The sequence below is a fragment of the Metarhizium acridum genome, assembly GCF_019434415.1.
Source record: "Metarhizium acridum strain ARSEF 324 chromosome Unknown scaffold_272, whole genome shotgun sequence".
Lineage (NCBI taxonomy): Eukaryota > Fungi > Ascomycota > Sordariomycetes > Hypocreales > Clavicipitaceae > Metarhizium > Metarhizium acridum.
Window position 1 is genome coordinate 885,141 of NW_027094024.1, and position 12,050 is coordinate 897,190.

The 12,050-nt window shown below is 42.9% G+C and overlaps 2 protein-coding genes across 2 annotated transcripts; both read left to right on the top strand.

The window, feature by feature from the left end:
• Positions 1–3,355: 3,355 nt before the first annotated feature.
• On the top strand, positions 3,356–4,545 carry J3458_012990 (uncharacterized protein; the record flags this gene model as incomplete). Its single annotated transcript, XM_066120238.1, has 4 exons — positions 3,356–3,851; positions 3,931–4,243; positions 4,294–4,384; positions 4,451–4,545. 3 exons carry the CDS (start codon positions 3,356–3,358, stop codon positions 4,313–4,315), a joined length of 831 nt encoding a protein of 276 aa, XP_065974875.1. The 3' UTR covers positions 4,316–4,384; positions 4,451–4,545.
• A 2,823-nt stretch (positions 4,546–7,368) lies between these two features.
• Positions 7,369–9,337, top strand: J3458_012991 (uncharacterized protein). The gene is made up of 4 exons (XM_066120239.1): positions 7,369–7,516; positions 8,039–8,223; positions 8,280–8,621; positions 8,683–9,337. Exons 1-4 carry the CDS (start codon positions 7,378–7,380, stop codon positions 9,259–9,261), a joined length of 1,245 nt encoding a protein of 414 aa, XP_065974876.1. The 5' UTR covers positions 7,369–7,377; the 3' UTR covers positions 9,262–9,337.
• The last annotated feature ends 2,713 nt before the right edge of the window (positions 9,338–12,050 follow it).

The following is a 12,050-nucleotide window of genomic DNA, read 5'->3' on the forward strand; positions in this document are numbered from 1 at the left end:
TAAGCTTCTAAAAAACTAGCTATAATTATTAGCTTAAGGTAATATTTACTAATAATTCTAATTATTAAGTATAATATTATAAAGAGTAAAGCTTTTATAATTATAATAAATTTAATAATACCTTGAAGCACGTAATATATTAAAGATTTATAAATTAATAAAAGTAATAAATTTTAAGCCTTTTTAATTATATAAGCCTTTAATCTTAAGGTATTAGTATAATAATTCGTAATAAAGATAAAGAAAAGCTTTATTTTTAATTAAAAGACATTTATAATTAACGTTAAAGAGCCTATTAAAGTAAATTAAGTAGCTATATATCTTTCTAATAGTTCATTAAGGTTCTTAAAGAAAGAGACTTATCTCATAGGGTTAAATTTAACGATTAATATTATATTAAAAGCGCTATTTAAATTTACTCTTTTTATATTAAAAAATAAAAGGTATTTTTAGAATTAATTAATATAAATAATACCTATAAGATTAATTATTAGAGTTTTTATTTATTAAATATTATTACTATTATTAATTAAAAATTACTTATAAATATTACGTTTAGCTTTATTAGAATTAAAGAAAAAGAGAGCTATTATTAAATACTAGCCTTATTAAAAGAAATTCGCTATAACCTTTAAATCTTTACCCTTAAAGTTATTATAATAGACTTTAAAAAGGTATTAAAAAACGCTCTTAAGGTTATTTAACCTAAGATATAATAATAGCTTTATATTTAATATATTCTAGTAAACGTTAAGAATAACTTCTATAAAAAGTAAAATAAAGCTATTAATAATATTAATAAAAATAATAAGTTAATAGCTAAAGCTTTTAATAATAGCCTAATAAAAGCTTTTTTAGCATTTTAAAAGCTACTTTACTTAAATATAATTAATAATTTTTAATTTACTTAAATTTAAATAATTAATACATATAATTTACAGTAATTTATAATTCGTTTATATGTAAAAAAAACGTATCTTAAGGTTAAGTAATAGTAGGCTTATTATTTTATAAAGAAATATTAAAATTTCAGCGAAAAAGTAAATAGTTTTATAAAGGTCTCTTATAAGGCTATAAAAATTAACCTATTTATAAAGATAAGTAACTTTTTATAGCTTATAAATAGAATTAATTAAACTCTTAAAACCTAAGAGTATAATTATTACGCTTATATAGCTAAAAATAAAGTTAAGTAATAATATTTAATTAATTATAAGAAATAGCTTAATAAGCTACCTATATAAATTTCCTATAAAGCTATTAACCTTTTAATTAAGTAATATAAGTTTATTTAAGCTTATAAAGCTAAAAAATAAGCCCTTTAACGCTATATAAGCTATTTTATTAAGTAATTTAATTTACTTTATACTTATTATATTTTAACGAAGAAAATAGCTTATAAGCTACTATAAAAGCATAAAATTATAAGCTATTAATAGTTATAAAAAGCTTTAATAAATCTCTAATTGAATTCCTTACTTATTATTATAAAAATAATAGTTAACTTTAACTTTTAAAGCCTTAATAACTTATACCTTAAGATTTAAGATCTTATACTTATCTTTAATTATTAATAAAAGGTAATAATAAATGGAAAAGATAATTAATATTAATCTTTACGTGAAAATAACAGTTAATAGCTAATTAAAAGGCCTTAATTAAGCTAATAAGGCACTTAAAGGCCTTTTATATTAAGTATTTAAAGAGATTACACGTAAGCTAAGATTAAAACTACTATGAGAAATTAACGCTATTAGTAATAGCTATTATTATTATTATAATAATTAATTTAAAATATAAATAATAGGTAAAGGGAATTAATTAAAAGATAAAGCTCTCTTAAAGTTAAGAAATTTATTTCTTTAATATTATTATTATTATTATAGCTAAGAAATATAATTAAATAAGTATTTAAAGTATTTAAATAGCTAAAATAATTAAAAAATCTAGCTTAAAAGTATATACTTTAAATAAAAACATTAAAAATTACGTTTTTAAGTAATTTAAAGCCCGCTTAAGATAATATTATTAAGAAATCATGTAAATTACACAAGCGTCTTATTATTTAATTAAGGGTATTTACTACTATACATTTATACTAAAAATGTACTATCCCTTTGAATGTGTTAAGGTCCATTTTTCGTACCGGGTAGGGGTTCTGGCCAATGAGAAAAACCGTGTTAAACGGTATAAAGTCTCACTAAGAAGTAATGTGATAGTGTAAGTACCAGTAATATTTAAATTTACAAAGAGCTACATCTTCCTATCGTGGCAGATATAATTACCGAAGAAGTACCTGTTAGGTATCGCAGAAAAGTAGGTATAATACCTCACTTGGACCTTAACACACTCAAAGGGATAGGGTCTAGCAGCGGGGCCGCTAGACTAAAATTGGGGCGTGGTGGGGTATTGAGCGCCCCGAGCAAAATGGATGAGCGCCCCGAGCAATTGACTACCTGGGGAAGGTGGGGCGAAAACTAACCTGCAAAGCCTAGTTGAGACTAGCAAGACTGCGAAATGTGGCACCTGGGGGCGGGGCGTTGACGCATGGTGCCGCGGCCTTGGCTCCGGGCGACATCGGAAATAAAATTCGTATCCGAACCGACGTCCATGTCGCAAATCCGCCAGACTTATCACCTTTGGCGAGCTGCCATTATCCCTTCCGGAGCGGCATCATTGCAGAATAACCATGCAGACCGGTTGCAAACACCGCGGCTCTCCAGTCTCCCCCGGCGAGTCTGGTGGTGATGATGCCTTACTCGTTAATGCTGTGAAGAAATCGTACCGGTGTTCAACTTGTGCCCAGGAGTTTTCCCGTCCTGACCACCTGCGGAGGCACGCTCTGAGTCGTACGTGCCGCATCCGTGATTGTCCGCTTGCACTTTGCCAATCGCAGGATGCCTTCTTGCGGCACCCCTCACTGACCCGCATGCATGCGTAGATACCGGTGTGAGGCCGTATTCATGTCTCTACTGTGGCCAAAGATTCGTAAGGAGTGATCGTCTGCGGGATCACTATGAAGAATGTGGAGCGAAGGGCGGCCGTGAAATTCCGAAAGGCGGCCAGAGAAGCAGGCGTCGGCACGCTTGCGCAGCGGTCAGTACACAGCAGCCGGTATGGGAAATCAGTCGTGCCCTATTGACACGGAGCCCGGTGTAAAGCTTCAAAACTGCGATGTGAAGGTGGCACGCCTTGTAGTGGCTGTCAGAGGAAAAATCTTGACTGCGACACGTCCAGAATCAATCGACCGCTACGGCCGGCAAGTACCGCGGGTGCGCAAGTCCTGGATGCATGTTTGTCTCGCGAATGCTGCTGATACCAGTTGGACAAAGATGGTGTTGCGGACAACAGCCCGATGGCCGACTCTGGTAGCGATGCAAGATCCATCAAGGCCCTTCTCGACAACGGCACCCAAAGCTTCACCGAGATATTCGACCTCCCTTCTTTCAGTGATGAGACGGGAGATCTTGGTCCCCCCCCTCAAACGCTCGCGAATCCAGCGTTAGACTTCGGGGGTCTTACCGACTTTGGAAGCCAGCTTCATCTCAGCCTTGGGCCTCCCGAAGGTTTTGAATTACTGCTAAACTCAGTTCCAGATTTCTGGACCGAACCATGGATGAACGACCCCGGCGAAGGGGATTTGGACGGGCTTTTTCGTGCAAACGTCCCGAGCATGTTGCAACAATGTTCCCTGGCCCAAGCGAGCAAGTCCGAGACGCCTCAAATAACCGCGTTGAGAGATGTCATGATGCGCAGTACCCAACAACTTAATCTTCAAGCCAGTTCCTTTGACGAGCTGAGTGCCATCATCGGCTTACTGTGCTGCCAGCCAAAGATAGATACCTTTGTGGGTTTGTTTTTTCTCAACTAGCACCCAAACTGTCCGATATTAATAATTACACCCTCCATTCTTTGACGCGGAGCTTATAGCAACAGAGCTGCTCATTTCTATCATTACCTTTAGTGCCATGTATTCTCACGACAAAACCGACCGCCTAGCGGCGCGGAAGCTTCTCAACATTGCAGAGCTAGTCGTATTCTCGGCAGAGATATTCGCTGCGTCTCACGAAATCAAGCACGCCTCCCACGAGTCGACGGCTGCAAACTCGACCCAAAAGGAGTGGGATTGGTATCAATTCCAGCAAGTTCAGGCGGGGTATCTGATAACGACGGTCCAGTACCGGGCCGGCACGAGGCAGGCCAAAATCAGGCCACGGAAATTCGATTTCGCGAGATCGTCAAGGTTTTCTGGTACCAACCTTCCAACAGAGGGTCGGAAGCTGACATGGACAGGCTGCCCGGAAATCTGGATTGACCCTGGCTCAACACCTCCCTCAACATCGAATCTCTGAAGAATTGTGGATGCGGAAAGGACGCAAGTACGGTGAGTCTCTTGTGTGTCCCGACTCATGTGAAAGTGTTTTTGGTTGGCCCTAACCCTGCTTCAAAGCACAATCGCCATGGTACGGCTGCTAGACGGGCATTTCTCTTCTTCTCGAATTATCCGTGCAGGCTCGGATTTTCTGAGCTAAAGCACAACCTTCCCTGCGAAAACTCGGTATTCAATTAGAAGCACCCGTTTGTTGAAGAAAACTTTCGCTTCCGCCGCGGCTCAACTACAGCCGATGCCTTTGAAGAGCAGGAGCAGTCACATCCATCGTCAGCACAGCGACAGTGCGGCGTGGGATCTTGTGTGAACCATGGATCTCGCACCGTTTTGACCATTCACTGTAAGCTCTCTCGTTCGGTTTTTTTTCCACGGCTGACCTATCATTTATCATTAACCATGGGCAATAGTGCTCTACGTCTTCATACGTACAAATAGGCTCCTACGTCGTCCTCTAGGTACCGCAATGTGCCAATGGCGGCATAATTCGGCGTCCGATCAGCCCGCATGGGCTGAGGGCGTTGACCAAATTACAGCAGCGGCACAACACGCGCTCAAGCGCTGGCGCTCAATGTGGTTGGCTATCTGAGCCAATACTCGGCAGGACGCTTGGCGGGCTTCTGGCATGCACAGAAATGCATACAAATTTTGGCTCGTGGCTCATTTGTTGATTGAGAAAAACGAGGCTCTCGATTTGGTCAAGAGAATCGAGGTCAAGTGTGAAGACTCGCTCAAGTCGCTAAAGCTACTCTTGTAGCATAACTTCTGATAGGACTATATATTTTAACCTGGGAGTGTGAGCCTACCGCTCTTAACTTGTGGTCCAATTCTCAACGGCGGCAAGGGACTCAGACTTCGGTCGAAAGGACCGGTTGACCCCAAGGCCACCCAAGGCGCAGCAATTCTCCAGGGCTCCAGGGCCCCGTCGGGACTTCAGCATACCTCACAGAAGACGCTCGGGAAATCCCTCCCATGTTGTGATAAAAGAAGAATTGAAAATAAAGAGAATAGGGGCCCCCGGGGGGACCATGTAGATAAGGCCGCGTGGCATGCTTGCCCTGCGAGGTTGAGTATGACGATGCGTAGAGGCCTCCAACCGACTATTGTAAATTCAGTGAGCGTCTTTCCGTTGTTCTTTTTTATCAACATAGAAATATGATGAGATAACATTAGATTCGTTGAATTTGTCTTCTGTTCAAGACAAGGTGGTAGTCCTCTCAGGTAAGTCGCAACAAGTGAACCGTGATACGACCAAGAGGGACACTAACGCATGCACAGGTGGTACCCAGGGCACTGGGGCCGCAACGGTTTCTACATTACACCGAGCAGGTGGTCAAGTTATATACGGCTATTGGAACCAAGACGCAGCTCGCCAATGCAACAATGACCTGAACATAAATGCTGCAGTTGGCACTGGCAGCATTCAGTTGGTTAAAATCGGCATCAGTAATTACGAGTCGCAACTTGAGCTCTTTGACGCAGCCTTCAAAACCCATGGACGCGTGGAAATTGCCATCTGTTGTGCCGCCGTGGGCGAACAAGCGGGTTGGTTTGAGCCAGAAAAGCTCAACTTGGAGAGCGTCAGAACCGTACATATGTAAGCCTTCTCCGGCCCGGGGACGGGTTTACCACGCCCAATGTGATTTTCCTGACTGCGGATGCCTTGGGGCGAGCAGCGTCGTTGTTTTTGTAACCAATGATATCGACTCTATGCCGCTAGGTTCCAACGCCTCTAGCGGATATTCTCGACATTAACTTGAAGGGCACATTGTACTTTACGCGGATTGCACTGGCACACTTGCGGCCGCAGGGGCTAACAGAGGGGATCTCCAAATCCGTCATTCTGCTGTCGTCGGTTGCCGGCTTCAAGGAATCGCGGGGGGATTCGCCTAATCGGCCTCTAAACATGGCCTGATGGATATTATGCGCGCCCTGCGCTTGTACACTCCTGCCAAACTTGTTTGTCCCTGGGCGACCGACACCTAAATGCTGGGCTATATAAAGAGGACATGGGTGACGGCAAAATTGCCAATGAATCAGTCGGAGGATGTGGCACGAATAATCTGCGAGCTGGCAACAAGCGAGCAGCACAATGGAAAGGCTGTTTTCGTCGGAGGCGGGAGCGGATATGACATCGAGAAGGGCATCAACCATTCGGAGCCGCAATGGCTCGGGAAGAAATGGCATGGGCATTGAAGGGCGGGCAGCAAGTTTTGGGCTCGGTGAGTAGGCGCTTACAATCCGCTCCCCTAGACCATGCTGAATAAGTCCTGAACAGGGCGAGGGCTGGGGTAAAGCTAAGCCGTAGGTAGGTTGCACTTGTCAGCCACTAGTAGATGAAGGCATTAACATCAATAATGTTGTTGACGAGATGGAACTTGACTGGACAAGATTCCTGACCACTGCTGGAGAACGCCAAGGATTATTATTACCCAAGTCAGAAGTATAGTAGCGCTGTTACGGAGAAATTCCATCTTCGAGCATTACTGAAATGTGTCGTTGTCTAGTCTATTAATTGTCTAGCTTGAGGAGTCACGGTCATGTTACCTTGATTCCCCAACCACCTGAATGAGTTCAGCCAAATCGAGAAGAGTGAGACTGAACAGTGGATATTCCCCCTCTCTCCCCGCAATAAAGCCGTCGAGCTTCGGAATGGTGGTATTTCCGCGCGGAAAAAACGCGCCTGGCATTTCCTGAATGAAAGATGGGAATGAGCGCGGCATTTATCTTGTGCGCAGCTCCGCAACAAGGAGCCATGTCTGATGCATTCTCAAGACTAGGAGTTGCCAGTGATACCTACAATGCTGTCAAAAGCCACGAGTTGCCCCATTCTAAGGTCCTGATATGCGCCTTGCTTACTTAAAAGGACCTGGATCACGCATCTTACAACCAAGTCAATCAAGGACACTGCCTTTGCTCGTCATCTTTTCAAGTGCGACCCGAAACAATGGGATTTGTTCTGCTTCACTCGAAATTAAACGCTCAATTCCATGGGGTTAAAGACAGTCGCTATGGTGAATCAGTTGAGCATTTCAGAGGTATTCAATATGGTTCTATTAGCCACCGGTTTGCAACACCGCATCCTGTCGCAGACTTTGGCGGACAGGCGGTCGATGCTACACGTTTTGGGTAAATTCCGCCTTATTCTCCTTGCTGCGTTTTGCGTACAGCCTCTCACCGAGAGCCAGTCCTTTGTGTCCACAAGTCGTTCTCGACACGGGCTATCTTCTGCGGCTTCCCGGAGAGTCCGATGATGCTGATCTGTCGTACGACGAGTCTTCTTGCCTCAATCTTAATGTTCACCGCCCGAGTCATGCCTCTACATATGGGAAACTCCTTCCGGTTCTGATATGGATTCACGGTATGCCCCATGCCGTCTTCCACAACCGGTACTGTTCCATGTGTGACCCATGTACCTAACATCTATCAGGAGGCTCCCAAGTCATGACGTTCACCCCAGCATCGTCGCGAGTCTGCGGTACGTCACGAATCACCTATTGTGAGGAAAACGCTCCCGCTGTAGGGCCTAGATAGCTTGAGCTCTTTCGAACCCCCTTACTTCCTTTTGTGAATAATCGCATTATTCCAAGTCACGCTTGATCTTGCTCGTGCCCTTGTATTGTCTCACTTATGAGACTAACTCTGTGGCAGACCCGACACGTATCGTCGCACAATCCATATCCTCAAAGAACCCAATCATAGTTATCACTGTCAACTATCGACTTAACGTGTTTGCGTTTGGAGATTGGAATTGTATGAAAAACCTCGCCTTGCGGGACCAAAGGCTTGCAATCGAATGGGTGGTTCGAAACATTGACGAGTTTAATGGAGATCCAGTCAGTGCCATGTTTGCTTGCAAAATCACCTCGAGGTATGCTGACAGGGAGAGCAGGGCAAACTCACATTGGCTGGGGAGAGTGCCGGCGCCGTTTATGTCCACGCTCATACATTCCTTGATGCGCCAGTACAAAGCGCAATTCTCGCTTCGGGGTCTCTGTTCCTGTCACCCCCAGCAGCCACAGAAACTGCCAATCACATGGTAAAGAGACTGTCAGAAGCTGCGTGGAAAATAGCCAAAGTTTCGCTTCGTGACGCTCCTGTCGCAGTATTGATACAAGCACTGTCCGATTGCAATATTACATCCATGTTCCTGCAATCCGAACCAGGTCTAGAAGACTGGAAAACCCGCGACGAAAACGTTTCACGCTTGATGATTGGAGATGTTGAGTACGAGGTTTGGTTCTCCTTGAAAGACATAAGTTGCTGGTTGGCTACTTTTCTGACTTCTATTACAGTCTATCCTTTGGAGAGAAGGAATAGAGATGATGGCCGCAGATGATATCGTTGGATGTTTTAGTCAAGAGCATCATCACGGAGCCAAACTAATGGAACTGTACAGAATTAATCCTTCGAGGCCGACACAGACCAAAATAGGTGCGCTCGACTTTATCAATGATGTATGCTTTGCCCTTCCGGTGGAAATGATCGCCCAGAGGTGGAAGGCCAGGAAAGGCGAGGTTTACCGGTATGTATTTGACCAGCCAAACCCGTGGCAACCTTCCAGTCGAGCCCACCATGCGGTGGACCTTTTATATCTTTTTGGTGGTATAGATATTTCCTCCGACAGTTTCTCAGAGAGTGTGGGTGTCGCTTTTCGGCAGAACTGGATCGACTTTGCGAGTGGACAGTCGCCTTGGCCGACAGCGACTAGATTTGCCTTCGGCCCGCACGGTAAATGTGCTATATTGCACGAAAGGGATTTTAATGTTCGAAGAAGAGTAGCTTGCTTCCAGGGGCTGATTGATGCTGAGGAAGGGAGCTACAGACCGATTCTAGGAAGGTTGGCCGCCGGGCGCCTTAGCCTTCTTAACTAATGCCGGGCTTTGTTGATAATGCGCGAACAACGATTATTATTATTCTTGGCTTTGGAACGAGGAGAGAAAAGAAAACCAAGGCTTTTTTATATACTATTAAGTATATTAAGTCTTCTATTTAAAATCACGGCGAAATGCTCGTGAAAGCGCTGCATCAGGTACGGCCTAGTGAGAATAACACCATGTGCCTAGCCGTATCTAAGCGAGAGAACCGTAACATACACCATGGCCAGTAATACAATATAACTACTACATGCCCTCCGGGATGAAGTTAAACTACCAGACGGTGCTCGTTCCTAGTTTCTTGGTGCTTTTTAATCTTTGCACCTTTTTCCTTTCTTTTCCTGTTCAGAGCGAGTCACTAGCACTAATTATATTTTTCTTCCATGCAGCAGCTGAAGCTATCTCGAGATAGCCTTTGCCGCCGCGATATGCCTTTATGATGAATCACTAATCTGCTAGCTTCAGATATATCGCCAAGCGTTTACAATACATAACATAGCATATTAGGGTTCTCTGAATTAGATATGGTGTAAATATTACGTGATTAGCAAGAAGTAAAGCCCGTACATGATTCCCTGCCTTAATACAAGTCTCATATTATATTTTGATGCAGCCGCGACTGGCCGGATACCCCGCGGGTTGACTTTCAGCTCTTCAGCTCTGCTGACAGTCCATTGCGTGTCTTGCCCTATCATGTATGCCACATTGCCACAGCTGGATTCAACGGTCAACCAAATACCCGTCGTGGCAGTCCCTGTTCCCCGTATGTCTTGCATCCCAAAGTCATCAACCTATCCACGTCCATGCTCCTCACGTAACATATTTTCAACTATCAGCCATCTTATCCCGTAGTTTAATGCCATATGCGATAGTAGGGTAGGAGATGAAATGCACGTAAGCAATGGAACATTGAGTTTACCAATCATTCCAATGTAAAAATTGAATGGCCTAAAGGGGCACAGAAAACGATTTCGTTGACAGAATATTTATAAAGGCCATGTAAATAATAGAGTTCCTCCAGGGTCAAGCGGTGTGGGACACCAACAATGGCGAGAATATCTGATCCCACAGAGTGTTTTTTATTAACAGTTTAGTTGATATATTATTGATCGACTAAAGGCCATCAACACATAAAATCACGTAGGTGATATAAAGCAGAGCCAAGTCGAGAAGTTACATAGTTTCTAGCAATGGGTAGATTAGCACGGATAAAGGAACAGGTGCTAGGCGTAAACGAGTAGCTAACAACCGTAATTACTGGCAGCTGAGTTCAACCTCGTCAGATACGAAGGTATTAATAATACGTTATCCAGGATTAGTCTAGCACGTTACGAACCAGACGTTTTCTCAGATCTGTGGCGTTTAAATGTAGCCACCCACAACGCAAGGAGATTATTAATTTTCCCTTTCAAGTCTGGTATCCTCGGAAAAGTTCAGCTGAGTATCTGCAGTTGGCAAGGGTCTCAACCTGCCAGTTTCTGAGTTTAGCCCTGCCTATATAATCTGTCGTAAAGCGATAATTCCCCGCATTAAATGATTGTAACAATTCCCAATAATCATCACATCACTTGAAAAGAGAAGTGAGATATTTTTTTGGCCTGATATCTATCACTTGCATCAATTTTGAAAAATCATGATAAATAGACACACATTCTTATAATCAATAACCAGGGCTTGGTTACATCCCATTAGATAGAAGACCTCTACCAGCGCTGAGATATTAAAATACTATCGAAAGTTTTATTAGCAACGTGAGAATTCGGCCAAGGTATATAAGTCAAGTGTCTAAATCCAGGGTTGGTTTTTTAATTTGTCACACGGGTACACGAGAGCTACGATCTCGGGACCTAGGACAAAAACCCCCTCACCGACGTCTTGTATTTATAGAGACCTTTGGTCCCTCAAGGACTTGGAAAACCTAGGACCTTTAATACCAAAGACTGTGATTAGATGAGTAGAACTATTGCTCTAAGCCCTCACAGAGCTCTTGTCACATAATTTCATCTATCCAAATTACTCCCTTCCCCATTCACTAGCCTCTCGTTTATTTATTTATTTCTTTTTCAAATCAAAGCCCCGGGGCCTGACAATCGGACAAGCCCCATAGGATGCAGAAATTCCAGATGCTGCTAAGCATATAGAAAACTTTATATATTTTCTAGGAGGTGCACAAGGCAAGCATGGGAAACCCGTACTATACCCCTGCAGAACAGGATGCGCAATCAATCGGCTTGGAAGATGAAATCACTACAATTCAAGGGCTGTCTGATGCCGTACGAGTTGGACATCCATAACACCTCTGGTTCGTTTTTCAGGTTCAAGAATACTCCTACGACTGCTGTTAATAGGCATCGTTTCCTCCTTTAGTATTTCAGTAGTTTAACTCTTAGATATGTTACAAATCGGCTCATGTGAAGAAGGATCGATACTAAAATTAGAATACGGGTTCTAAGAGTAGGATTTCATATATTTCTTCTTCTTCTTCGTTTCTTTTACGTTGGTAATACGACTAATTCATTAAGAGTGTAATTCCACCTAAAGCCGAGGGGTGTGCCATCTTTCACAAGTCCTTTGGTAGACGTACAATGCTAATCACATCAAACCAATAGCGACTACTGTGGGGCTTTTACAACTCATAAGATCACCAGGTAGTTGATTTTCCTACGGCTCGGGCTGAACGGAGCCCAAGCAGGGGTTTTCAGCGGCTCTGACTAGATATCAAAGCTGGCACGGGATCTGCAGGGCCTTGAAAGGGCATCATCATCAAACTTTAACATTCAACATCA